Source organism: Apteryx mantelli, chromosome 7 (assembly GCF_036417845.1).
Source record: "Apteryx mantelli isolate bAptMan1 chromosome 7, bAptMan1.hap1, whole genome shotgun sequence".
Lineage (NCBI taxonomy): Eukaryota > Metazoa > Chordata > Aves > Apterygiformes > Apterygidae > Apteryx > Apteryx mantelli.
Window position 1 is genome coordinate 28,640,896 of NC_089984.1, and position 26,691 is coordinate 28,667,586.

Here is a 26,691-nt window from a genome sequence, read left to right on the forward strand (position 1 = left end):
CCTGCCAGATACAGACTGTAGGTGGTGAGACGCTTGGTTCCTCCTGTATTAGGTAGATGCTAAAACTTCCTTTCCACAGACAAGTTTAACAAGCGGTATATGGGGGTCTGAAAAAGGCCCAGAGGGATCAAAGGCTGAAGTGATGGCAGAGCCTGCTTTCTCGGCTGTGGCAGTGAAAGACAGTATAATATTGTATGTGAATTGAAGGCATTCTCAAGAAAGCGTAGCAGCAACGCACGGGCCTGGGCCTGATGGTGCTTTGGTCGGCTGCTGGGAAGCTGCAGGTGGTTTTTCACTTCCTTTGCTTTGCCCAGGAGGGCTTAGGAACTAGAGGGGAAAGTTGTGGGCAGTAACGGAGGTGGCAGTATGCTGGGCTCGTATCCTGTTTGTTGGCGGTGGTCTGTCCCCTTGCCTGGCTGGGCTTTCCGTGATACCCCTGGTGTTAAAGAGCTCGGTGCCAGCTTGCGGCTGTCCCGTGTCCCTTGGGGACTTCACTGGGAAGAGCCACGGTGTGAGCCGTGCCCTTGGGCTGCGCCTGGCAATTAGGTGGTGGCACCTTCTGCCCGACCCATCCCACCACCTTCCCAGTGAGGAACAATTTGGCCACTGGGCCCATCCAGCTCCTCAAGCGTAACGAGCCAAAGGACCCACGTGCGAGATGCCAGCGCAGAGAGACCTCCCCCCAGGCAGGGGCTGTGCCACCCAGCATCGGGCTAGGCATCTGCCAAGTGCTCGGTGCCAGGCGAGCGGAGAGGGGCTCCCGGCTGTGCCTTGGCCGGCCGCACGTACACGCTCCCTGGTGCGCTCGTTAGCCGAGCCGGCTTGGCTGGAAGCTCTGCTAATTGCAGCTGGAGGTAGGAGCCATCTCCCTGGACGGCGCCTCTCACTGCCTCTGCACTGCGTGGGAGAGGAGGCCTTCTCCAGGCAGGGGCTGCTGGGGGCCAGGCCCTCTCCACCATCTCCTCTCTCTGTGCTGCGGTCCGCACGGCCACGTGCTGAAGTCCGGAGGGCCATCGGCTCGCCCGGACTTTGTCGATGGCTCCCGCTTCCTGGCAGGCGGCCTCACGCCCCAACTGCTTGGCTGGGCAGCGTCCAGCAGGCAGAAGAGGAGACGGAGCATCTGTGTGCGGAAGCGCAAGACGGAGAGCCCTTTCCTGAAAGCACTCGCAAGCTCGCACCTCCGAGCCCAGCCAGCTGGCTTCGGAGCCGGGGGAATTCAGCCACGCTGCCTGCTCCGGCCCATCTGCAAGCGTAGCACTGAGTCACTGCGCCGCACAGACGCAAGGCGGCCGAACTGCCAGCGGTAGGGACCGAGGCTGTCGAATCCCCCCATGAGGGGCCCTCAGCTCTTGGGGCTGCTCTCAGAGCGCGGGTGTCGGACCGGGCTGCAGCGCGCCGTGCACCGCGCAGCGAGCGCGAGGGTGCAGGCTCGGCGAGGCTGCGAGTGATGAAGGGTGGGGAGAGGGAGCCGGTCCAATGGAGCTCACACACACATGGAAACTGTTCCCTCCGACCGTAAATCTGCAACGCGAGTGTCTGGCACCCCCAGCTGCCCCACACGCTGGAGCACTGGTGCTGGTTCGAGCGACGCCTGCAGACCGGGAAGGGATGGAAAAGGCGAGGAACTGTTTGCGATGGGACAGCAAGCCTAGGGAGAGAGGGCTGAAACTCAGGGCAGTTCAGGTATATACGAGGGAAAGGCTCTGCCAGGAGATCTCCAGCCAAAGAGTGGCCCTCTGAAGGTCAGCGCAGAAATGGTGTCATGCAGAAATTTCACAGCCAGCCTTGACAGTGAGCACCAAAAGCCCTAGGTGGGAGCTGCCCTGTGCAGACCTGGGAGACTGAGCAGAGCATCCCCCCCGCTGCCTTCCCCAAGCGGGAGGAGAGCTCTGTGCGAGTCCTCGGAGGTGGAAGATGCTGTCTTTGCAAGTGGCTATCAGAGTTGCTTTCTATATCCAAACCTGTCTGCAAGCTAGAACATAAATATGTTCTTTCAACCATGGTCATACTGTATCCCAGGACTACAGCATCCTCTGCTCTCTGTACCCATGCTGCATTCAGTCTCCCAGGATCACCAAAGGACTGCTCCGAGGCTCGTTTTATACATGAACAAGGAGAGGGATCTAAAGCACCTAAACTCCGCTTGTTGTCACAACGGGTTAAGGGGCCTTTCCCTCTTAACGCACCATTAAAAAAAAAGTCTCTGAAATGCGTATGCTTGGACTCTCTCAAATGCATCAAAGTCATGCTGCTGCTAGAGGCTCTGGCACCCACCCACCGGGGCTGGGGGACACGTGCAGAACTGGAGCTGTGATGCTCCTGCACTGGAAATTGGGGCAGAGACACACTCCAGCATGGAACAAGCAAAGCCGTAAAGCCGTAAAGCTGCCTTAATAAGGCAGTTAATGCCACCCAGATGGGCTCCATCCTGCCCGTGCAAGCAGAGAGAGGGGACCTGCAGGGCTGGACCGGGCCCACACTGACCTGAGACAGCATCCAAAGCGAGTGCTCTGCAGAAGCCAGGGGAGCCAGCCATCTCCAGATGTGGCAGCCTGAGTGCCTGGCTGTGTCTGGCATGGAGCAATGTCTCAGTGCCCTGCTGCTCCCCACATCTTGCATGCACAGCTGAACCTGTCCCCTCCTGCGACAGCAATGCCTTAACTGTGGCTGGAGTGGTAGCAACCCCAGCTGGGTGACCCCCGACAGCCCAACCCACCACATCGCCCATGAGTTTACAGCAGACGCAGCATCTTCCAGGCCATCTCCTCCAGCTCCCCTTGTGCCAGAGCCAGCCCCTCTCCATGCTGGAGCTGTGTCAGGGATGAGCGCTCCTGTGCCACCGCCAGGCTGCAGGGGAGAGCTGGGGTGAGGCAGAGCCTTGGCTGGGGGTGCACCACGCAGAGCAGCACAGTGCAACACCTGGGCCGTAGCTGGAGTGTGTGAGAAATCCCAGCCCCGGCCAGGGGCACGGCAGAGCAGCAGAAAGACTAGACTCATCGCAGAGTCCGCTGGCAAGGGGGGCAGAGACACCAAATGTACCTTGTGAATGGGGAGGAATGGGAGTTTCTGGGCTTTCTGTGACCTCTTCCATTTTAACCTTTAAGCTGGCCCTGTCACTGGCAGGTGTGGTCCTCTTCCAGCCTTGCCCCATTAGGGATGAGCAGTTGATGAGCACCCCCATCTCTTCTCCCCTTCTCCTGCCCCAGCCATGCCATGCTGTACCCAGGAGCATCCCTCAGGCAGCAGCAGTCGGCATGCAGCAAGGATGGACACAGCCACTGCCCATATCTCGGGGGAGGCACCACGCCATGCGGGACACCAACCTGCCCGTCTCAACAGCAGCAGAGCCATCCTGGGGCTGTGGAGGAGATGGGCCTGCAAAGCCCTTCCCAGGGTGGGTGCATGATTGCCAGTGGAGCAGAAGGAATAACACTATGGTGAAAAGAAGCAGAAGAATGGAAAATGGCAAAAAGTTGCATTCGGTTTCTCTCTCCTCTGATCCTGCAGCTCTGCTCCCTTTCTGTGGCCTCCATTGCCTGGACCCTGTTAGGGAGAGGTGATGACAAAAAAAGATTTTAAGCCATTCCTTCATCTGCTCTGCTCCCTGGGAAGTGGAGATCTGGTGCTCTCCAGGCCAGTTTGCAAAGGGCAGTGCTAGGCAAGGGCGATCTCAAACACGCCACACTGCAGAGTGCCCACGTGGACTCTCCTGTCTGTGCCCTCAGGGCTCAGTGGGGATTGCTGTGCTTGCTGCTCTCACAGCACGAATTTTGCCTTGATGTCAGTGTTTGGCCTTTCTCCAGGATGCAGAAAAAGAACAGAGTAGACAGAGACAAGGGAGAGAGGCTGAGTGAAGGGAGTGCGGAGTGCAGGATGCAAGGCAGTGGCTTGGTGCAGCTCTGCTCGGGGAGCCACTGGCCCCTTCCCAGTGCCCCCGTTTGCAGGGGTCCCCACACCAGAGCGGCAGTGAGGGTGGCAACTCAAAGGCTGTGGAAAAGCGCTGCTCCTCAGGGCCTGGCTGGCTGCACCACTGGCATGGCTGGGGGAGACCCCAGGCTGCAGGACGAATGGCTGATGCTGGCCCCTTAGCTGGCTCTCCAGCAAGACAGCGTGTGAGACCTTTTCTCCCAGCTCTTAATGCTGAAATTCAGAAGAATAGGAGCAAGAATTGGAAGCAGGGAAGTAATAAGTGAAGCAAACCCATGCTCTAGCACTCCATGCCAACATGGGACTTTGCTGGTTGTTCCTGTGTATCTCACCCAACAGCATGGGCTGCCCACGAGTTGCAGTGTGGGTTTGCCGGGACACCTCACTGCGAAGGCACCTCCAGCCTCCCTACAACCACCCCATGTGCCTGGTTTCCCTCTCAGTCTGGACACAGAGCTTGCGGTGCTGCTGACAGCTGTGGATGGTGATGCTGCTCTCCCAGGCTCTGGGTGCATGCATGCTAGCAGGTTATTTGGGATCAGGAGCGATTCTCCTGACTGTCCCCATGCACCATGCTTTGGGACTCATTGCAGAACCATTGCAAAACATGACTTCGTTTCCTTTCCCTAACACTAATAGCTATTCAGTCCACTGGACCAGGTGAGAGCCAGTCTGAAATAAGCCCCCCGTAAGTGTGCAGGGTGGACATCGGGGCCGCAACATCGAGTGTTTTGTTCTCCAGACCTGCTCCTGCCCTGGCTCAGTGCTGCTTGCTAACACAGCCTGAGCCCTTCCTTGTCACACGCAGCCTCCTCTTCCCTCCCTTCTCAGCAAAAAGCAAGCGCTCACTCTGGCAGGTGGTAAACTGCGTAGATGCCAGCACAGTGTTTCCAGAGCTTGCAGCCAGCCCATGGGCCATGTGGCCTTGTGATGCTGCCTTGGTGCCCCTCGCTCCCATTGGAGTCCATAACTGATCAACGCTGCCAGCAGGCCAGGACTGATGGAAGTGGAAAGGATTTATAAGCAGCAGAGCAATAAGCAGCAGAGCACTAAGCAGCAGGGGGAAGTGAACTGCAAGCAGCGAATTAAACAGGTTAACAAAAGTATTTGGAAGATGGAGCTAAAGAGCAGGACCAGGGTTGCACGGCACTGCCACCCTCAAATCTGCTGCACCCCTGGAGACCCCTTTCAGGGGAAGATCCTGTAGCAAGACGCAGACCAGGTCTAGTGAGTTTTGTGGAGATCGTGGCCCACGTTTCCCTGCCCTTGACAGTCTGGAAGAGACAGGCAACCAGCATGGGTTTGCCAGCTGGAGGAAGTGCCCCACGGGAGCAGGAGGAGGTGGCTGGTCTGAGGGTGCTGTGCTTTCCTGCAGATAAAGCTGGCTGGGGATGATATGAAGACAGAAGGAAATTTGGGTAAGAGAGGCTGTGAGACAAGGCATTTACCTCCATTAGAGCAGGAAGGATGAGGAACAGCACAATAAAAGCAACAGACTCCAAGGCAGAGACTTCAGCAACTTCAGAGAACTGGTGGGTGAAAACGATGCCAGACACAAGTCTAAGCGACAGAGGAACTGGGCAGCATTAGCGGATCCTGTACCTGGATCAAAGCAAGGGCCTGCCATGCCCAGACGGCTGGTGCGCACAGAGGTGCACAGCCAGTGCTGTGGAGAGAGTGGAAGGAAGAGACGGGCGCCCACGATGCTGGTCCCTCTCAGGTCCCTCTCAGGTCCTGGCACCCTGCAGCGCGGGGCCCCTACACTGCGGCATCTTTGTGCGATGGCCCCGTCCTCCCCTTTGAACCTGCCGATGCTGCTGGCTCCACAGCCTGCTCTGGCAGGGAGCTCCCCCGGCGAATTAGGTGATGTGTAAAACAATACCGCTTTTTGTTTGCCTTCCAGCTCCTGGCAGCCAACTCCATTTGAAGCCTCCTAGTTTGGGGTCGTGAGGAGCAGCGAGGTGCTGTTCCTTGCATGCCTCTCCCAGGCCTTTCATGATTTCACAGACCTTTTCTGGAGCGTCCCCTGATAGGTTCAAGGTGCAGGTTTAAATCCCCCCCAGTACAGCCGAAAGCGAGTTTTGTAAGAGACTTCTCACCCAAGTTGTGAGCTCTTCAGGACCTCGGCACAAGAGGGACACACACAGAAAATGGAAAACAGGTCCCATTTCTGAGGTGTATGATCTTCTGAGAACAGAATCAGAGAGCCTGCCTCACAAGAGGAAACCAGACTGGGAAGGGTAAGGAGTGCGGGACTAAGCATAGCAAAAAATCCTTCTTCAGCTAGAGATGGAGGAATGGGAAGAGGGGGTGCTGGAGGGAGGGGAAGCTGCTGGCCAGGGACACCAATGTGAAGACAAGTGCATTGAGGAGCTGCCTACAGCTTCTGCCTGTTAGGAGGCCAGGAGAGCTGGGAGAGCAGGCCAGGTTGTGCAGGTGAGGACAGTGATTTCAGGTTACTTGGGCCATGTGGGATTTGCCTGTGAGTATCATGAGAAGGGCTGGAGCTGTCTCAGTGCCAGGAGTGGTCATCTGAAAATTTGCAGAGAGCTGGGGAAACTCCAGAAAGCTGAGGAAGGCTGAAGACAGTGCTGAGCATTAAAGAGAAAAAACATGGAATCAGGGAACTACAGACCCTGTTCCAAATATCAGGTTTCAGAAATACACATGAACAAATAATCAGAGAAGCAGATGATTTTGTCAAGAGCTAGTTGTATCCAAGCTATCTAACTACCCCCATACCATGATAGTAGGACCTGAGGAGCAGGAGCTCTCCAGTATTTGGACTTTTGCAAGGCTTTTGTCTTGAACTGTAATCCGATCATCCGGTAACGAAATATGGTTTGGGTGGAAATACTGCATGGTGTAGCCCAGCTGGGTGAAAGCCATGCTGGGAGAACAACCAGCAGCGGCTCTCCGTTGAGGTGGCAGAGCATGCTGAGCGGAGCAGGGGGGCGGCTGGGAAAGAGGGATGGGGCAGGGCTGTGCTGGCTGCAGCAGGAGGCAGCAGGCAGCAGGGACTGCAGGGAGGCACCGCTGCATTGCCCTGGGCCTGGCTATACCCCCATGGGGCACCATCCTGCCGCTCTGGAAATGATGGAGGATTTGCTGAATGGCTCTTGAGTCCAGAGGGTTGATAATTCTGGGTTTAATATATCAGCAAATGTTCTCTTTGGGGAGAGGCTCCGTTCAGCTTTGTTTGTCACAGGACCTTGCACAGGAACCCCAGATTTGGGTCAGCAAGTCTGGAGCTCCCACAGTACAAGAAGCCCATAAAAATCACAGATAATGTTAAAAGCTGCATCAGTCCAGCCTAGCTTAAGCAACAGCTAGCAGTGTCTTGAACAGGATGTAAGGACCTCCACAGGGAGAAAGCTTTGGATACTAAAGATCTCTTTAATCTAGTGGAAAAAGAAAGAACAAGAACCACTGGTTGGAAGCTGAAGCCAGACAAATTCGAACTGGAAATAAGGAGTGGGATTGTTAACAGTGCGGATGTTTAGCTGTTGGAACAAACTCCATGGGAAGTGGCAGCTTCTCCATCCCTCCAAACTTTCAAAACCAGAATCACTACTTTCCTGGAAGACGCTCTTGCCAAAAACAAGCCATCAGGCTCAAAAGAGGGAATAAAACAGTGAAATCCTCTGTCCTGTGATATATAGGAAAGCAGACCAGCTAGATTAGCCAACCTTTATCTCAATAAGGGTTGTTTGGACTGTGTAAAAATTCAGATTAAGGTGCAGGAACAGAGAAATATAAAACAGGCTGTTGAAATTTGAGCATGCCTAAGGGACAGAGGAAGAGTTTGGGCAGGTTCAGAACAGGGAACGAGCAAGAATGAGAGGATGACGGTGGGTGGCAGCCAGTTAGCGCTGCTGGTGACATTGCGGGGGCGTGGGACCGTCCCCGGTACGGCCCTGGCAGCTGCAGGGAGCGAAGCAGGCAGGGTTAGGTGCCCCCGGGCAGAGTCCCCAGGAGCAGCCACAGCGGGAGCAGCTTGCCGTGCATCTCCTGCAGGTCCCCATGAGTGCGTGAGGCCGTCGGACATGCTGGAGGCTTCCCCGGCCGCTGGGTCGCGCGGCTCAGCCTGCAGCGGTGCAGACCCCCGGGCTCCTCTGCGCTGGGCTGAGCACCACAGGGCCAGCAGTGTGCGTGTCTGAAGTTCAGCTGCCTCTGCTGGTTACGGCCCCCGGGGGACTGAAAGGCCTAGGATCTGCTGCACTAGTTTTCTGGTTATGGCAACATCTTCTCACATGTGGTTAGCGTGCAGTTGAGCAAACTCAGGCAGGCTGTAAAGCTGCTTTGCTCCCTCAAGGAGGGACCGTGGGGGTACGCTCCTGCGCCCTTTGTAATGGCTCTGGAGACAGGAGGATCTGGTTAACAGGTCTGTCTGAAGGTCTAACAAATCAGCCTCATTTCCAAAAGCTTGAGTTTCTAAAAGCTCCTGCAATGAATTAAAATGCGCAAAGAGATAAAATGGGACCCTCTGGGCTTTCCCTGTCTAATGGAAAGCTCTTGGGCCTTCATTGGCCCCATGGCACTCGGTAGATATGGTCGGCCTGAGCTCTACAAATCAACTCACTTGAGACAACTGCCCTTCCTGCCCATAAATCAGCTTTGCTGGCCAGGAGACCTCCTGAAGTGCAGAACGGCTTTCTTTGTTCAGGTGCTCTTAGCCTGCGGCTCTGCCGAGGGCTGTAGTGGCAGCACTGCTTAATGGTTCTGCAAAGTAATTAAAGCAAGAAAGCTCCTTCGGTTCCCCAGGGACTAATAGCGGACCAGATTCCTTTCTGTTATTCCTCCTCTAACATTACAGCTGCATTATTGGCTCCGGCCTCACAACAGAAGCACTCTGCAACTCCAAAATCCAAATTGTTTCCAAGGTTGCATTGGTCGGAGCCGTGCACCTAGCCGGAGAGCACCACTCACCCCTCCAAATGGGGCTGCCTCCGCTGGGCCCCCGGCGAGCTTGCTGCGAGGTGCCACCTCTGTCGGGGCGGGCGCTTGTCTCTGCAAGGAGCGTCTGGCACAGGGCCGTTCTCAGCGGGAGTTACTGCATGGGAGGGACTGCCAGCCGCTGCCAGGCTGGGGGCTTGGGGAGAGGTCATTTACCCGTGGAAAAGCCACCCTTGTCGCTGCAAAGATGGGTGTCAGGAGCAACTTTTTCCCAAGCTGGTAGCTATTTGAACAGGAGCTAGTCAAAAGGAACCATAGCTGCAGGCGCCCAGCCGCCCAGGAGCAAGCCCCTGATGTGATTTTAACCGGGGTTCACTCATCCAAGAGGTAGGAGCTGTCCTGGAGCATCAGCCCAGCTGGAGGGAAGTGCCCGCACTCGGCGGTTTTGTTTTCGTCACACTAGGTGCATGTGTAATTCATCATCCAAATACCCAGTGTCACCAGCTCCTGGTAATTTATTGCAAGTAACACGATTTTGGCCCCTGTTGCAAGCAGTCTTGCGATGACGTGAAAAGCTGCAGCTGTCTTCAGTGCTTTTCTGCAGTAAGCTGACTAGCTTGAGTTCCTCAAGGCCTGAATTGAAAGGCTCCTTTTCCAACCCCTGGGTCATTTTTCTGGCCCTCCTTTGAACTCTCTTTGGTATTTCCACATCCCTCTTGAAATGTAGACTTCAGAGCTATTGTGAGAACAGTCTTGCAGCAAGGCAAGGTAAAACTGCTGCTCTCCTCCTGCTGACACTGGAGGGACATGTTAGTCCCCCTGTTCCCAGCACTGCCCTGAGAGACCCTGCAAGGCAGTTTGCTGTTGCGGCACCGAGCCCTCTGCTAAGCCACAGCTTTGGAAAGAGCCTCCCAGCCCACAGCAAATGCTGTGTCCTGCCCCCAGTGTCCCAGACTGGGGACCCTCCAGCATTGCAGGGACACGAGCCCTGCCAGTGCTGCTCACTTCCCGGTGGACCACGTCACCACCTCTGAAACCAGGGGCACCTCTTCCTCAGAGTTAATATTTCCCAGGTGTGATCTGTCCCCCAAATCTGACAAAAGGAGGTAGCTGAGGCAGCAGCTACCAGTTGCTGGTACGGCCTGGGAGCAGCACACAGAAACGCCACGACGTTTCCCAACCCGTGAGACTGTCAAAAACTCTTTGTGAATGGTGGCTTTGTAACCGGGGCCTTAGGAGGGAGCCCAGACTGTCACCTTCGCTGCCGGGCCGGGGCAACCAGCAGCTCTTCTGCCTTGGCAAAATGTTACCATCAAAAGCTGTGACAGTTCGTTTAACCTCCTGAGAGCAGAGGGAAGCAGGGGTCGCAGAAGCAACCTCTGAGGCGCTGCTCTGCCCAGAAGGGCTGCTGAACTGCAGAGCCGCTATTACCGGCTTCGCACATAAGGTCGTAACAGATCCCCCAGCCCAGTCTGGAAAAGAGCTCTTGAGACCTGTGCTGAAATTTCAAGGGTGGCCACGAAGTTCCCAAGGAGAGCCTTTGATTTGCCGGCTGTATTCTCTATCACCGCCATAAATTCATGGGAAAAAGCGTCGTGTCAGTGGAAATGTGTAGAGGAGGAGAGAAACCCCAAGGGGGCTGCTAGAAAGAATTAAGAGTCTGAGCTAACAGGTAGCTGGGGGCACTGAACTCATTTATTTTCATCTTGCAACCTTGGAGCTAAACACTGCAATCTGTGTGCACCTTTGGCCTCGCTATAAACTAGCGTAGTTATTCATCTGTAACGATGCCTGCTAACCGGCACAGTTCGTAGCGGGAGCTGACAACGCGATGCACTCCCGCGAACGCACGAGCAGGGCGGGTTGGCACAGCCCGGTGTGGGCACGTGCTTCCCGCTGGTGACAAAAGGCCGGGAGACATCAGGCGGTGCATGAGAGGAGACAGGTCCCCAGGGTGCGGGGCAGCACCGCCAGCCTGCAGAGACGGCGATGGCAGCCCACAGCCGCAACGGCACACGGGTGGTGTTGAGCACCTGCAGCTTGTCCTCTCCAGGAGCTTCGGCCTCGTGGGCTGAGCCTCCTCGGGGTGCACAAGTGAGGTGCGTGCCTCTCCCTTCGCTGCCGCGTCTCTTGAGTTTGCAGAGGAAATATTTACCGCACTGGCGTGGCACAAAGCTCCATGGTTTGGGTTCGAAGCAGGGAGAGGAGGGCAGCAGGAGGCTTTTCTTGCAGCAGCTCTGTGGCTAGAGCTTACCCAGAAAGAGGGGAAGTGGGTTTGGATCTCCCTTTGCCGCGACAACCCGGCACTGCTGGAACAGGTCTGCTCCGCGGCCAAAAACGCAGGCTGAACTGGGCCACGGAGAGGGACGAAGATCCGTGGTCTGGCGTAGCAGGTAGGATATTCCTTTTGTGCCGGTTGAGCCTGGGCTGCTCAGGGTGTGTTTATCCAGAGGACTCATGCGGCACCCCCTGCGCTCGCAGCGTTTCCCGGTGTCACCCCAGGGTGCCTGGCGCAGCGGCAGGGACAGAGCCCTGCTGTGCAAACACCTGAAGCTGGAGACTGCCCTTTCCCTTCCTACAACCCTGCTTCGTTTACCACACACCTCCCAGCTTCTGCAGCGGATGAGTGGGGGGCCCTGCAGACGGCTGCCTCCGTCACTGCGCAGCCTCGCCTCCCTCCCCGGGGCTGGGGGCCCATCCTGTTTGCCGAGCAAGGCCGTGCCCTGCGGGAAAAAACAGTATGTGGTGACGTAATTAAAGGCTGCATCATTAACGCATGTGTGCAGGGGCTGAGCGTTTCCCATTTCTTGAGTGCTTGACTTCCCCACCTTGTGTTCTTGGGTGCTTAAGTCCATGTGAGGCTTTGAAACAGCAGGAGAAAGACCTCTGTGGAGCACCCTAAGCAGCAGGGCCACCAAAAACGGCATGCCGCAAACCTAGTCTGAGAGCACGGGAGAGTTCTGGTGTGCTCCAGCCCCAGGTAAAATAGTGGGGTGGAGGGAGACCTGTGTACTTGGTGAAGCCACAGTCTTCAAAGACATCATCATCATCATCATCATCATCATCATCATCATCATCATGTGTGTGTCAGCTGAGAGGGTGCACAAGTCTGCAGCTTGGCTACGTGCAGGTTCATGGGAGCAAGAGAAGGCACCGGTGGTGCTTCCCACAAATCCCGCAGCTCAGCCGAAAGGAGGCTGCAAAAGCTCCTTTAGAGGATGTCGGTGTCTCTTAGCACGGGCAAAGCAATGTTCTTTTTTCTTAATCGCTTTCCTGGAAACAGCAGTGTCATTTTGGCTTGAACTACACAAGAAAGCTCAGCCCAAGGCACAGAAAATTTTCGCCCCAATAGCCAAAGTTTTGCCAAGCCGTAAGCAGTGAAACCAGTCTCTCCTGGCCTGGCGCTGCCAGCTCCCGCTGCGAGGCGCGGGGACCGTTGTGCTGCTGACTTTCCCCTCTGCCCCGCAGGACTACTGGCTGTCCCTCCTCTACAAGCGGCTCATCGGCCCCAAGGTCCTGGCGATCCACGTGGCCGGCCTCCAGCGGAAACCCCGGCCCGGCAGGGTCATCCGCGACAAGCTCCGCATTTACGCCCACTGCACCAGCTACCACAAGTGAGTCGCGGAGGGGCGAGGGAGGCCGTTTCTGGCCGGGGACGCTCCGGAGCACCGGCACCGCCAGGGAGCGGCCGGGCTCGCAGGGGCCGTGGGGAAGGTTTGCTTCCCAGGGGAACGACCCAGGCACTGCTCTGGCCGCCGTCGCAGCGGAGAGAGTGAGCGGGAAAGGAGGCACCTCCGATGAAAGTCACGGAAAGCCGGTGCCTGGGAACGGGGCCGGCCGGGGCCGGGCGCGGGCGGCTGCCGGACAGCCCCGGCAGGCAGCGGAGATCAAGGGAGTGGATTTCACGAGGGGCCCCCGGTCGGGTTACCCGCCGGGCCGCGCTCCCCCGGCTGCCGGGGAGCCCGGCCTGGTTATTGTTTCGCTGATAAGGTCTTTCAAAGCGCCCCAGCCAGGCGGGGGGGGCGGCCGCCTCCTCCGCGGACACAAGTTCCTATTGTGGAGGAGGAGAGGCTGTTTCTTTACACAGTCCAGATGCTTTCAACATGCCTCCAGCTCGGTAGGAAACCTTGTCCAGTAACTGACAGGTGCAAAGTGCTTTATAGCCTTTGTTTGGGGCTGTCTGATTAGGCAGCGACAGAGGGATCAGTGTCCGGACCTGTCAGTTAGGTGCCCAGGGCAGCGGGGAGCAGACGCCACTCAAGCACCGAGCGCCTCTCGTTCTCAGCCTAGCTGCCCCCTGGGCCTCACCATCCCTGCTCTGGGCACCAGCACAGGACACCCCCTCGAGCTGTGCCGTCCCTGGGCCTGCTCCCCTCCATGCGGGTATGGCACAAGGCAGGGGAGGGGAGGCTGCAGAGGTTTCGTTGCAGAGCTGGGCCTCACAAGGAGGAGGCGGCAGCACCTTGCAGGGGGCAGCCGGGACGGTGACGTCCCCTCCTGGCAGCTGCACGCGGCCGGCTCTTGCACACGGACCCCCAAATCCTCTTCTTGGAGGCAACGCTCCCACGGCACGTGCCAGCACCCCCCTCGTTTTCCTCTCCCCCCTTGCAGCCACAACTACGTCCGAGGGTCCATCACCCTTTACATCATCAACCTGCATCGCTCCCGGAAGAAAATCAAGCTGGCGGGGACGCTGCGGGATAAGATGGTCCACCAGTACCTGCTGCAGCCCTACGGCAAAGACGGGCTCCACTCCAAGTAAGTGCGGTGCTCACTGCCGGGGTTGGTGCTCCTGGCACCACCGCGCTGATGCTCTTGTGGTCCCGCAGGTCGGTGCAGCTCAACGGGCAGCCGCTGGCCATGGTGGACGACGGGACCCTGCCCGAGCTAAAGCCTCGTCCGCTGCGGGCCGGCCGCACGCTGGTCATCCCCCCGCTGACCATGAGCTTCTACGTGGTGAAGAACGTGAACGCGCTGGCCTGCCGGTACCGGTAGCCCGGCCCTGCCCGCCGCCGGGAAAGGACCCGCCGGCCCCGCTCCCGCCCTCCGCGCGCTCCCCGGGATGCGCCGCTTCCTCAGCCGCCTCGCACAGCTTCGCAGCAATGCCGCGTGGATGTGGCCTCCCCGCGCGGCACCACGCCGTGCCCGCGGGGCCCCGGGACGCTTGGTCGGAGTCAGGCCGTGCCGTCCGGGAGGGGACGGCCAGCTCCGGCGCCAGCAGCTCCCCCGGGCGCCCCTTCCACCCCGTTTCCCGGCTGGGAGAGGGCGGCAAGGCCCGGCCGGCGGTGGCCGGCAGTGACGGGCGCTGGCGGCCACCTCTCCGGGTGCACAAGCGCATGGAAGCAGCTCCCTCTGCTGCCATGCGGCTGCTGCATCGCCGGCCCCGCGGCCAGCGCAGGGATGCTGCAGGAGCGCAGGGGAGCGGGGCAGGCCCCCGGCCGGGCCGGGCACAGCTGGGCGTCCAGCGGAGGGACGGGCTCGGCTGGCCCCGGCGTGGCCTCCGGGCTCCCGCGCGGGGGACCCAGCCCGGCCGGCGAGGGGCAGGCGGTGGCATCGCCTCTCCGGCCCGGGGGCAGGGATGTGGGGGCAGCGGGTGCCGGCACCGGGGTCTGGCCTGAGGCGCGTGGGCAGGGCTCCGGGGGCCCGTCGCTGTAAATGTTAATTATTAAATTATATGCCCTGGAGAGGAGCGCTCGGGCGCCTGGAAGCTGGGGCCAGCGGGCGCCGGGGGCCGAGGAGCCCTCCGTGCGGCTTCCGCTCTTGCCGGGCAGGGCAGGGCGGCGGTGCAGGTGTTAATATTTCCTTCCGGCAGAGAGATTTTATTGGCGCACGAGCAGCCGGGGCCGCCGCGAGCCGGGCGCTGCGAGCCGCGACACGGGGAGAGCGGACGGGAGATGCAATAAAGCTGCGCTGTCACCCCGCGCCCGCCTCTTCTCTCCGCGCCCCGCGTGCGGCGCCGCGCCGGGCCGGCGGGGGCGCTGCGCCGTCACGCGGCGGCGGTCACGCGCGGCCGAGCAGGAAGCGGCGCGGGAGGGCGGACGGGCGGGCGGGCGCGGCCGCGGGGTCCCGGTGCCCGCCGCGGGGTCCCGGTGCCCGCCGCGGGGCCGCGCCGGGCGGTGCCATGCGGTGCGTGCTCATCGCCAGCGCCGCGGCCGAGCTGCTCTTCTACTGGGCCGATGCGGCCTTCGCCCGCCGCCTGCGGCCGCCACCCGGGCCCGGCGCCGCGCAGGTGGGGCGGTGTGGGGCAGCGGCAGCGCTGGGGGGCGGTGTGGGGCAGCGCTGGGGGAGGGCGGTGTGCGGCAGTGGGGCTGGGGGAGTGCAGCGTGGGGCAGGATTGGAGGAATGCAAGGCGGGGCAGTGGGGCTGGGGGAGTGCAGTGTGGAGCAGGGCTGGGGGAATGCAATGTGGGGCAGGTTTGGAGGAACACAGTGTGGGGAAGGGCTGGGGGAATGCAATGTGGGGCTGGGGTGCAATGTGGGGCAGGGCAGTGGCTGGTGCAGAGCAGGGCTGAGGATCGGGGCCGTGCAGGGCACAGCCGCAGGGGTGCCGCAGCGTGGGGCAGTAGTGCCAGGCTGTGTGGGGCAGAGCGGGGCAGCGGGGCGAGGGCAGGGATGCAGGGCAGAGCCATGGGGCAGGGAGGCGCCGTGCGGGGCAGGGCGCTGACCCCCCCCCACCCCAGGCCCCGGCGCTGGAGGACAGCCTCAACACGCTGTTTGCGCCCCTCATCATCTCGTGCACGGCGCTGCTGGAGAAGCTCTCGGACACCTACACCTGCTTCACGGCCGAGCCCGGGCGGCACCTCCACGTCCTGCACATGGTAGGGCCGGGGCCAGGGCCGGGCGCGCGGCCGGCACGGGGGGCGCCAGGAGCCCTGACGCCGCTGTCGCTTGCAGTTCGGGGACTGCCTGTACATCGCGGTGAACGGCGACGGCGCCGAGAGCGAGGACGACCTGCGCCGCAAGCTCTTCGTGCTGCGGCGCCTGGTGGAGGCTCACTGCGGCCTCGTCACGCTGGACTCCCACCTCATCCGCAAGGAGTGAGCGGGCACCGCCGCGGGGGGCCGGGGGCGCGCGGGGGGAGCTCCCCCCTTGCAGCGGGACCCCCACCTCCCCACACTGCGCTGGGCCGGGGGCCGGGGTGCCCGTCCCTCCGGTGAGGTGACGGCCCGTGCCCGCCTCACTCTCCGCGGCTGTTGCAGGTTGCGGCCAGCCGATTCGGAGCAGCGCGAGCGTGTTTGGGGCCTGCTCCGGGGCCTGCTGGAGACCTACAGCCGCCTGCGAGAGGAGGACCAGAGCTTTGCCGTGGAGGTACTGTGCCGGCAGCACCGCTCACGTTGCAGGGGCGCTCCTAGCTTTTGGGGTGGCCCAGGCCTCTGCAAGGCTGCATGGGGCACCGGGATGTTGGAAAGGCTCTTGCAGGGGGCAAGCTCCCCCAGGCAGTGCTGCGTGGACGTGGGGCAGCTGCGTGGCTGGGTCCGCGGTGGGCTCAGGGCTGCACCCTCCGCCTGCGCCGCAGGCCGTGGAGCGGCTGATCCACCCGCAGCTGTGCGAGCAGTGCATCGAGTTCCTGGAGCGGCAGGTGGTGCAGCACATCAACGGCAGCGCCGAGCGCGGCGGCGACGAGGTGGGGCATGCCTTCCTCCTGGTGAACACCAAGCTGCTGGCCTTCTACTCCAGGTGCGCCCTGCCCCGGCTCCGCCGCCCGCCCCACGGCAGCCCTCCCGCCTGACCCCTCCGCTCTCTCGCCCGCAGCCGCAACGCCAGCTCCATCCGCCCTGCGGACCTGCTCGTCCTCATCCTCCTCGTGCAGGACCTGTATCCCAGCCAGAGCGCTGAGGAGGAGCTCAGCCCCCAGGTGCTCCAGGGCAGGGTCTGGGGTGCCCCATGGGAACTGATGTCTTGGGGACCACCATGGCTTAACGTTTTTCTCTTCTTGAAAGCCTGCAGCAGGGAAGACATTCCTCCAGGTACCCAAAAGAAGCGAGAGCATCCCCGTGAGCAGCTCCAGCTCCCATGCGGCCACGGGGAAGGAGTCGGATGATCAGGTGCATGTGGTAGCTGTCCCTAGGGCCTATGAGTTTGGGAATCATGGAGACCCTGACCACCCTGTCTGCCTCAATTTTCCCTTTGCTAAGTCCTGGCTGCAGGGCATCAGCTCACCCAGGCCTCTCTTGCTGGCAGGACGCAGACGATCTCTCCGCGCCGGAGGTGTACTACACGCCCCAGCCCTCGCCGGGCAGACACAGCACGGGTGAGAGCCTGGCTGGGCAGCAGCTGTGCCCAGTGCTCCCCAGCCCCACGGAGGGCCTGGGGCTGCGTGGGGCGCTAGGAGGGAGCCTGAGCGTCCGCCTGGTGCTGAGACAAGACTTGCTCTGCTCCTGCAGGCAGTGAGAGCTGGTCGGAGGGCCTTGAGCTGCCAGGCACTGGGGAGGCAGACGCTGCCGATGTCCAGGTGAGCGAGGGATACTGCAGTTCCTCCCGGATGCGCCTCTTCCCTGTGCGTCCGTCCTCCTGCTCTTTGCTGTCTCTGGTCCTCCTCACTTACCCCTTGTTGTGCTGTGGCTGTGAATGCCCAGCCTCTGGGCTGGGGAGATGCCACATGGCCCCCACGTTATGCGTCACACTGTCACTGTCTCTGGGGCGCTGCCTGCTGTGTGGCCTCTGGGCAGGGGGCCAGGCCCTGTCCAGGCCTGTTAGCAGCACAGGGGGTTGAGGCTGCCTCAGAGCGGTCTAGTGTCTCCCTCTGCTGCCCCTGGGGTTTCTGGGCTGCTTCCTTGTTTGATGCTGCGGAGGCTTACAGAGGCTCCACTAGCACCTGCCAGCCTTGGCATAAGGTGCTTACCAGCTGCGTCTTTGCAAGCCGCTTCCCCTCCATCTGTTGCTCTTTTGGGGGTTCCTGGATGCTTTCCTCGCTGCTCTCTTGCTGTGTGGTCCTTCCAAGTCCATCAGTTCAGTTGTGCCCATTTGCAGCTTTCAGGGCATTGCTGCCACTCGGCATCCCTCCAGAAGGTCCTGGGCTGGTGCAGGCTGTCTTGTCCCCACCAGGGGGCTGAGCAGCTCTCCTCTCTCCCCAGATGGCAGAGGACTTGCTCCAGACTTTGGGGCCTCTGGTGCCTGAAGCTTCAAACCCCAGAAGGGTCTTTCTGGATGCCAACCTGCTGGAAGGCTACTGCCCCATGCTGCCCCACACCATGCACTGCCTCCCGCTCTGGCCTGGCATCTCCCTTGTGCTGCTGACCAAGGTGAGCTGCCTCTAAGGTGGGGGGGAGCAGGGCTGGGCTGGGTCCCAGCTGACCCCTCTTTCACCTCCTCGCCAGGGCCCCATGACCCACGTGGCTGTCACCTTGCACCAGCTGCTCGATGGTTTCTTGGTGCTGGAAAAGAAGTTGGAAGAGGGGCAGGAGGTGGGAGCCCCGCGTGCCTACCCCTTCCTGGCCGAGCTGCGGCAACGCATGGACAAGTTTGTGAAGAAGCTGAGCGGGCAGGACCTCCAGGTGGGAGCGGGGCCACGAGGACCCTGTCCTGCTGGCTCTGCAGACGGGTGCTGAGCTGTGTCTCCGTCTAGTTGCAGAACGCCTGGGTGGAGTTTAAGAACAAGATGTTCTCCCGGAGCGAGCCTGGGAGCTTGCTGGAGTGAGTACAGGGTGGCCGGGGGAACCTGGAGGCTCTGGGGCAGGCGGGGGTCTTCTCCAGCCCCAGGGGGCCAGAGGGGCTCTCCTCGCAGTGCGGTGAGGCCAGACTCGGGTCTGTCCCTGTCTCCCGGCTCAGGGTGCTGCAGGCGCTGGCCAACGTGAAGCGGCAGCTCTGCTCTGTGTATCGCCAGCTCTTCCTGACCTCCGCCAGCCAGAGCCTGTCGCAGGGCCTGCGGGACCGTGCCCAGAAGCTGATAAGGTGGGTGTGCAGGGGCACCCACCATCTCCATGGGACCCCAGGGTGCTGTCCCAACACCTTGCTGCTCTGGGGGCCGTGGGGTCCCTGCCTCTCACTGCACCTCTTCTCGGCAGGGAGAAGCTGCTGGACTGGAGGGATTTTCTGCTGGTGAAGAGCAGGCGCAATATCACCATGGTGTCATATCTGTCCCAGCAGCTGGGGTGGGCTGGGAGTGCAGCCCAGGGAGGAAGGCTGTGGCACGGGGTCCCCTCTAGGGAGGGCAGAGGTGGGAATAGGATAACCCTGTCCTCCCTGTGCCAGGCACAAGGGAGGGAGTGGGGTGGGCAAAGGTGGTTTCCACAGGCTTGGGTGTTGTCCTGGAGGAGTACCAAAGTTGTTGGATGCCCTTAACTAGCCCTACATACCTGGAGGACTTTCCTGGTCTGGTGCACTTCATCTATGTCGACCGCACGGCTGGGCAGATGATGGCACCATCACTTAGCGTGACAGAGAAATCCAGCTCGGAGCTGGGCAAGGGCCCCCTTGCCCAGTTCATCAAGAGCAAGGTACTGGGAGGATACAGCCCTGCAGCGCTGAGCTGATCTGCACAGCACAGCCCCCTTGGAGCTGGACTGGCCACCATGCGTGGGAGGTTGTGGGCTGCAGCAGGCAACGCTCTGGAAGGGTCCTGGCTCTGGAGAGGCTTTCCCCAGGCTCATGGGGCTGGGCTGGGCTGGGGACAACAGGAGTGAGTGGAGGTTGGAGGGTCATCTGCTCAGGCTCCCTCTCCCCTAGGTCTGGTCGCTGATCGGGTTGGCCCGGCGTTACCTGCAGAAGGGCTACACGACGCTCATGCTGCAGGATGGCGACTACTGCTGCTCGTACTTCCTCTGGTTTGAGAACGAGCTGGTATGTGGGGTGTGGAGGGGGCTGAGCCCCTCTGCCCCGGCATCTTCCTCAGGGCAGGGAGCGGGGCTGTAGGCACCCCTGTGCTCTGGCTCTTTAGGCTCCGTCGCTTGTCCCCTCCCTGGTACAGTCCTGCCCTCTGCTGTCACCATTCCCCAGGGCTGCAAGCTGGAGGTGATAGAGGTGCCGGTTCTCTCCGATGACTCTGCTCCCATCGGGATGTTGGCGGGAGACTACTACAGGTGAGCGCAGAGTCCCCAGCCCTGCAGCCTGGCACCAGGGCATGGGGACATGCTGGCATGGGGGGCCCCATCAGTGATGCTGTGCTCATGCGTCCGGGTTGCAACAACCCGTCTCCCCAGCCTCGTCCTGTGGTCCAGCTGGTGGATGGGTGCTCTGTCCTCACCAAGGACTTTCTAGGGGACAGTAGTTAGAGAGGGGGTGCCTGTTGCAGACCCCGCTTCCTCTCCAGGCTGCATGGTGCCCTGCACAGCCCCCCCCCCCCCCAATCTGTTCCTCCCCAGGAAGCTGCTGCGTTACTACAGCAAGAACCATCAGGCAGAGGTGGTGAAGTGCTACGAGCTGCTGACGGTGCACCTGGGCATCATCCCATCTGAGCTCGTGGTCCAGCAGGCCTGCGACTTGGCCCGGCGCCTCTGGGAGCCCTCCCGCATCCCCCTGCTCTGAGCCCAGGTCCGGGCTCGGCCGGGTGCTGGCTGGCATTAAAGTGGGTGCGGGTGTTCACACGCCTGTGCTGCTCTCTCCGTGTCTGTGTCAGTGCCGCGCGCGGTCAGCCGTGCCTGTGGGCAGCCACGTGCAACTTGCCTGGCCTGGTTTTGGGCTGCCCCCCTCTCCGCTCCCTGCGTGCTTGGCTGGCACCCAGCGGCCTCCCGGGACGGGGTGAGAGTGGGGCTGAGAGGTTTTTGGCAAATCACGTTCCTGTTGAAAAGTGCATTTCCAAAGCAGGATTTAGAGTGTCGGCTTGGCCTCACCGCCTGGCTTTGGCTAGAGAACGAAATGTCATAGCCAAACCTGCGCGGAGGTGCGCCGCAAAGGGCCCGGAGCGCGCCTCCCCCCTCCCAGCCATGGGGCACCTGGCTCAGGGCACTTGGGGGCCTGGGGAGGTGAGGTGCATCCCGCGTGCTCCCTAATCCTAGTGCAGCTGCCCTATCCACCCCCTTCCCTGCACCCAGACCGCGGGCTGAGCTCAGCTGTGAACACGCAGTAAAGCCAAGGCAGCTCGTGTGTTTCCCAGACGCATCTGCTCTCCCATGCGCATGCAAAACTTGGGGCATGGCTGGAGCTGGGGGGGGGGGGCTCCCCTCTGGTCCAGGGGTGCCCCTCGGAGGCGGGTGTCCTGGTGTCCCCAGGGGCTGTTGCTGCCAGGGGAGGAGGGATGTGCCCAGGATTGTGCGCGGGGCTGGGCTCTGCCCCTCGCAGCTCCGTGCTGCTCGCTGGGGCTTGAGGCTGCCGTTGAGGGAGCACTGGACCACAGCGGGGCCTTTGCCCCATCCTGCTCTGCAGGAATTTGCCCTGCTGGGCCACAGCTCAGAGTCCGGGGCCAAGATCATCCCTGAGCTGCCCGTTTTCTCGCCACTGTCAGCGCTCAGCTCGGGGCTTTTCAGCAGCGGGGGGCAGAGCCACCCTGCAAGCCCCAGGCAAAGCTGTGCCAGGCTGAGCGCCTCGCTGCGGGGGCAGCTATTGCCCCTGCCCAGCCTCCCCGCAGGCAGCGGGAGGGAGCGTCGGCCGTGCAAGGAGGCCCCCCCCCGCCCTGGTTCCCGTCCCCCCCCCCCCCCCCCGCCGTGCCCGGAAGCCCAGTGAAAAGCGCTGCTGTGAAAGCAAAGTCCAGGCCCGGCGGCTGCAGAGCGGCTGCAGCCGGGGTCCGGCGGGGCGATGGCAGCCGGGCTGGGCACGAGGCTGCCCGGGGGCTGCGCTTCCCGCTGGCCGCGGGGCTGGCGGCTGGCCCACGCGGGGCCGGCGGCCCGGCTGCAGCAGGAGTACGACGCGGTGGTGATCGGGGCAGGTAACGGGGGGCGAGGGAGCCGCGTGCCGTGTGCGGCTGGCCCCCAGCGGGCTGTGGGGGGCCGGCAGGGGCGTCCCCTTCTTCCAGGGGGGAGCGCTGTGGGGCGGGGGGGGGAGCCGGCAGGGCAGGCGGGGAGGTGGTGGCGGCGAGGAGGGGAGCACCGCGGTGCTGGGCGCGCGGTGCCAGGCGCGGCGGGGCAGCTCCCCCGCACCGCTCCTGCAGGGGAGGATATTTGCCTTGGCTCCGCTATCTCGAGCCTCTTGGCTCGGGCACCTGCCTCCGCCGCCTTCGTCCTCTCCCCAGCGCTTTTAAGGCCCAGGCTTACAGGGACAAGGAAGGATGTCCCCCGTTTGCCACCCTGGGCGCGGGCCGGGGGCTGCAGGAGCGCCCGGGCACGGGGCTCGGCTCACCCCGCTCTCTCCTTGCAGGGCACAACGGGCTGGTGGCAGTGAGTACCGCGAGCGGGGCTGCCGTCTCGCCTTCGCCACCCCGGGGACGGCGGGGGACCAGAGCGGGCCGGTGTCACGGGAGGGCGCTGGGGCCACCCCGGGCACGGCCGGGGGACGGGGGGCTCTCCCGGCACGTGGGGTGGGGGACGCAGTTGCATCCCGTGCGGCCTCTGCCAGAGTTGCCCCGGGGTGTGCGGGGAGGGGGCGGCCGCATCGGGCAGGGGCGCAGTGTGACGCCCTGCTCCCGCGCAGGCTGCCTACCTGCAGCAGGCAGGGCTGCGGACGGCCGTGCTGGAGAGACGCCACGTGCTGGGCGGCGCGGCCGTCACGGAGGAGATCGTGCCAGGTACCCCCCCCCCCCGCCCCCGGATTGCTCCCCGCGCGTGGCCCAGGGGCACCCCTCACCTCCCCGCATCGGCCAGGCTTTAAGTTTTCCCGGGCGTCCTACCTGCTCAGCCTGCTGCGGCCACAGATCTACACCGAGCTGGAGCTGCAGGTACCCGGCGCCTGTCCCCGTGGCCATGCTGGGCCACCTGCGCCTCCCGTCACCCCGGCAGGGTGAGCCCGGTCACTGTGCGTGCCGGCGCTGGCTCATAGCTGGAAGCGCAGCATGCTGCAGGCTCGCTCCTGCCATCCATGTCTTGCAGAGGCACGGCCTGAGGGTGCTCCCGCGGGACCCCTACTCCTTCACGCCGCTGCTGGAGGACAGGAGCCCCCCGCGCTCCCTCCTGCTGGGGCACGACGCGGCCCAGACCCAGCGGCAGATCGCTCAGTTCTCCCCGAAGGATGCTCAGGTACCGCTGGGCCGGCAGCCGGGAGGGGGGACGGGGGTTTCTAGCAAGGAGGAAGCCGACCTTGCACAGCCGCCCGTGCGGGGTGCACGAGGCCTGGCTGCAGCACGCCGAGGCGCCTGGGCTCAGCCGTGGGTCTGGCAGACGCTGCTCGGTGCAGAACCCTTTGCTCCCGCCGTGGCTCAGTCGCTGCCTCCCTCAGCCGTCCCCTGTCCCCTCGCAGGCTTATCCTGAGTACGAGGCGTTCATGGGAGGCTTGGTGGCGGCCATCGACCCACTTCTGGATGCTCCCCCTGCGGATACAGCGGCCCTGGGCCAGGGCTCCCTGCTCCAGCGGCTCAGGGCCCTGCGAGCCCTGCGGCCCCTGCTGCGGGCAGGTACCTTTGGGACTGTCAGGGATCCTGGTGGCAATGGGGCGCCCCGAACCGCAGTGCGTGGGGCACAGAGCAGCCCCTCGCCCGGGGCACAGGCTCCGTGGGAGCCCCAGGCCGGGCTAGCAGGCTTGGCCACCTTGTTCTGCTGGTCCTGCCGGGGCCCAGCAGCCCTGTCCCCGGCGCAGCGGTGCCCCTTCTCACGACGGCCTCTCCCCCCGCCAGGGCTGGCAATGGGGCGGCAGCTGCCCCGCTACTACGAGGTGCTCACGGCCCCCATCTCCAAGGTGAGTGCCGGCAGCAGCGGGGCAGAGCCACCCTCACGCGCCCCGCGCTGGGCAGGGGGTGCTGAGCCCGCGAGGGCCCTGCTGCTCCCCTCGCCGGGTTCGTGCCTCTCCTTCTCTCCTGCTCCAGGTCCTCGACCACTGGTTTGAATCGGAGCCCTTGAAGGCAACGCTGGCCACCGACGCGGTGATCGGAGCGATGGCCAGCCCCCGCACCCCCGGCAGCGGGTAAGGGGCCGGCTGGCTCAGCCCGCGGCAAGGCGGCGCGGTCCTCGCCACGCGGGGTCTGCGCGGGCGCCGGTCCCAGCCCTGGGCCCTGCGGCCGCAGGTACGTGCTGCTGCACCACGTGATGGGCACGCTGGAGGGCCAGCGGGGCGCCTGGGGCTACGTGGCCGGCGGCATGGGCGCCCTGTCCCAAGCCATCGCCAGCGCAGCGGCCGCCCGGGGAGCGCACATCTTTGCCGAGAAGGTACCGGGTTTCTGGGCGCGGGGAGCTGCCTGGGCGGCTGCCGGCACCCTCGGAGGTGCTCGGCGAGGTGCTCGGCGAGGTCCTGGCCCCTTTCTCCTCTCCCCAGCCCGTGAGCCGCGTGCTGCTGGGCCAGGACGGGAGGGCGCGAGGTGTCGCCCTGCAGGACGGGACGGAGGTGAGGAGCAAAGTGGTGCTGTCCAACGCCTCCCCCCAGATCACCTTCCTGGAGCTCACCCCCCAGGTACGGGGCACGCGGGGCCACCGCGGGGCGTCCCCAGGCTGGGCTGCCCTGCGCCCGGCTGGCACGGCACGGGGAGCCCAGGTGGGCTGGGGTGTCCCAGGACTGGGGACACGGTGCCACCATGCCCTCTGGGACTCGGTGCAGAGACCCGAGGCACCCCATCACAGCCACCTCCTGGCCTCTCCTGCCCCAGGAGCAGCTGCCGAAGGACTTTGTCCAGCGCATCCAGCAGGTTGACACGTGCTCCCCTGTCACCAAGATCAACGGTAGGTACCAACAGGGCCATCTCCACGTCCCGGCTGCAGGGAGACCAGAAAGGGCTCTGCCCCGCAGCACGAGGCTGCCGGGCCACTGCAGGGGAAGGCAGGCAGCCCCGTTTCACCCCATCTCTCCCCTTCCCGCACCCCAGTGGCGGTGGATCGGCTGCCCAACTTCCTGGCCGCCCCGAACGCCCGTGACGGCCAGCCCCTGCCCCATCACCAGTGCTCCATCCACCTCAACTGCGAGAGCACCCAGCTCCTCCACCAGGCTTTTGCTGAGGCCAGCGACGGGCACCCCTCCAGCAGGTTGGATCCTGCTCTATCGCTCTGGTCAGGCCAGGTGGTGCTGGGGGAAGATGCTTGTGGTGGCTGGTCCCCCTGCTTTGCGTGCCCAGCTGCGCCGTGACAGTCTCTCGCCCCCGCCCCAGGCCCATGATCGAGCTCTGCATCCCGTCCGTGCTGGACCCAGGGCTGGCCCCACGGGGCTGCCACGTCGTGTCGCTCTTCACGCAGTACACCCCGCCGGTGCTGGCGGGCGGGCGGCCCTGGGACGAGGCGGCCCGTAACGCGTACGCGGACACAGGTACGCAGTGCACGCGCCGACCCAGGCACTGCCAGGCGGGCTGGTCCCTGCCTGCGAGCAGAGCCCAGTCGCTCCCTCCCTCCCTCCCTCCCTCCGCAGTGTTCGACTGCATCGAAGCCTACGCCCCGGGGTTCAAGGCCTCCGTCGTCGGCCGGGACGTCCTGACGCCGCCAGACCTGCAGAGGATATTTGGGCTGCCTGGTGGGGTGGGTATCGCGGAGGCTCAGCTCTGAGCATCACTCCCATGCCAGATCCGATGGGGACACAGCCCCTGGGCCGGGCACAAGCCGTCTCACACAGCCTGGGCTCTGTTACCAGAACATCTTCCACGGAGCGATGTCTCTGGACCAGCTGTACTTCGCCCGGCCGGCGCCGTCCTATTCAGGCTACAGGTCCCCAGTTCCAGGCTTGTACCTGTGTGGAAGCGGAGCCCACCCCGGTGAGTAGGGCCGGGAGCCCGGGGGGCTGCAGGAGGGAGGCAGGGTGCACAGAAGAGGTGCAAAGGCAGCACAGGGCATGAGGCAGCCCCAGCCCCCTGCCCCCTGCCCCGGCACAGGCCATGAGACGGAGCAGCTCGTGTGGTGCGGCCACAGGCCCCGTTTCCCGGGGCCGGAGCTGCCCGCTGCTCCCGTGTCTGCCGCCTTGCAGGAGGGGGAGTGATGGGGGCAGCAGGACGCAACGCAGCCCGGGTGGCCCTCGAGGACTTCAGGCGGCTGTGATGGCAGCGGTGACGCCAGCGTCGCCTGCGCAGGGTTGTGGCTGCTGTGAACCGCATCCTCCCCGGTTGTGGGAAGCTCTGGGCCGTGCCCCTGCCGGGCCCATGGTGGGGCGCTTGTGCCCGCTGTGCTCCAGCCGGCACATTCGCGTTGCACGCGTGGCTGCTCCCTGCCTGCCGTGGCCTTGCCTGGCGTTGGCGGCTCCTCTCCTCCTGACGCGGGGCGTCTCACTCGCCCCAGGACCTCGCTGCACTTGGGAAAATAAACACCGCTGTGGGCTCTGCATTTAGCACTTTCTCTGTGGTTTTTCCGCTCTTCGTGCAGCTCGTGATGCACTGCTGGGTTTGCTGGCCTCGGCGCGTGAGCAGGGAGCGTGGCCTGCTGTGCCAGCCCGGCTCTCGGGTTCGGGGCGGTGAGCTGGGCTGTTGGCACTGCATCTGGCCGCGCAGCCCAGGGGAACCTGCCAGAGGGGACACGCACATCACGGAGCGGTGGCCAGGGAGAACTGGTCCCTCGCCCTCTGCTCCACCACCAAAACGTGCTCCAGTCGGCTCAGGGCTGTTTGCCAGCCTCACCCCAGGGCCCCACGTCCTGACAGAGCCCTCCCCAGTCGCGATATGTTATGCGGGAGCAGGGAGCACGCACAGGGGCTCGGAGGCTGGCTGCAGGAGCAGCCCCGGGCAGGGAGCAGGGGCCGGCCCTTGCCCTGCTGCAGGGCCCTCCGGGCTGATCGCAGTGGGACCCCCCCCCGCCCCCCAACAGCACTGCTCACACGGCCCCGGCCATCAGCTGCACCCCTGTCCCAGCGTGGGCCGCCGTGCTGAGAGCCACTTGCCGAAGATTACAGAGCTCACATCCTCTCCCCGGCCCTCTTCCTCCCGGGCACAATGCCCCCGATTCAGCTC

At 63.1% G+C, this 26,691-nt stretch overlaps 3 protein-coding genes across 6 annotated transcripts in view; all 3 read left to right on the plus strand.

The window, feature by feature from the left end:
* Positions 1 to 14,738, plus strand: part of HPSE2 (heparanase 2 (inactive)) — a 129,633-nt gene extending 114,895 nt beyond the window's left edge. The window contains exons 10-12 of the mRNA XM_067300111.1: positions 12,292 to 12,437; positions 13,435 to 13,581; positions 13,653 to 14,738. Coding sequence (XP_067156212.1) covers positions 12,292 to 12,437; positions 13,435 to 13,581; positions 13,653 to 13,818 — 459 coding nt within the window. The 3' untranslated portion in view covers positions 13,819 to 14,738. The remainder of the gene's footprint in view (positions 1 to 12,291; positions 12,438 to 13,434; positions 13,582 to 13,652) is intronic.
* Positions 14,739 to 14,874: 136 nt separating this feature from the next.
* HPS1 (HPS1 biogenesis of lysosomal organelles complex 3 subunit 1) lies at positions 14,875 to 20,348 on the plus strand. The gene is made up of 18 exons (XM_067299537.1): positions 14,875 to 15,052; positions 15,503 to 15,640; positions 15,717 to 15,859; positions 16,022 to 16,130; positions 16,339 to 16,499; positions 16,575 to 16,677; positions 16,763 to 16,867; positions 17,004 to 17,073; positions 17,207 to 17,274; positions 17,897 to 18,064; positions 18,140 to 18,316; positions 18,388 to 18,455; positions 18,591 to 18,713; positions 18,827 to 18,892; positions 19,114 to 19,258; positions 19,488 to 19,601; positions 19,758 to 19,840; positions 20,123 to 20,348. Exons 1-18 carry the CDS (start codon positions 14,945 to 14,947, stop codon positions 20,283 to 20,285), a joined length of 2,112 nt encoding a protein of 703 aa, XP_067155638.1. The 5' UTR covers positions 14,875 to 14,944; the 3' UTR covers positions 20,286 to 20,348.
* Positions 20,349 to 21,443: 1,095 nt separating this feature from the next.
* Positions 21,444 to 26,071, plus strand: PYROXD2 (pyridine nucleotide-disulphide oxidoreductase domain 2). Of its 4 annotated transcripts, none has more exons than XM_067299538.1 (16): positions 21,444 to 21,621; positions 22,050 to 22,069; positions 22,323 to 22,416; positions 22,493 to 22,566; positions 22,718 to 22,864; positions 23,085 to 23,238; positions 23,458 to 23,519; positions 23,647 to 23,744; positions 23,845 to 23,986; positions 24,093 to 24,227; positions 24,421 to 24,493; positions 24,637 to 24,817; positions 24,916 to 25,070; positions 25,170 to 25,276; positions 25,389 to 25,509; positions 25,719 to 26,071. In XM_067299538.1, the coding sequence occupies exons 1-16, from the start codon at positions 21,492 to 21,494 to the stop codon at positions 25,787 to 25,789; spliced, it is 1,764 nt and encodes a 587-aa protein (XP_067155639.1). In that variant the 5' UTR covers positions 21,444 to 21,491; the 3' UTR covers positions 25,790 to 26,071. The 4 variants fall into 4 exon arrangements, with proteins under 4 accessions (XP_067155639.1, XP_067155640.1, XP_067155642.1 ...); XM_067299539.1 differs by having other exon boundaries at positions 24,637 to 24,793; XM_067299541.1 differs by lacking the exons at positions 25,170 to 25,276; positions 25,389 to 25,509; positions 25,719 to 26,071 and having other exon boundaries at positions 23,845 to 24,227; positions 24,372 to 24,493; positions 24,637 to 24,793; positions 24,916 to 24,998.
* Positions 26,072 to 26,691: the final 620 nt, after the last annotated feature.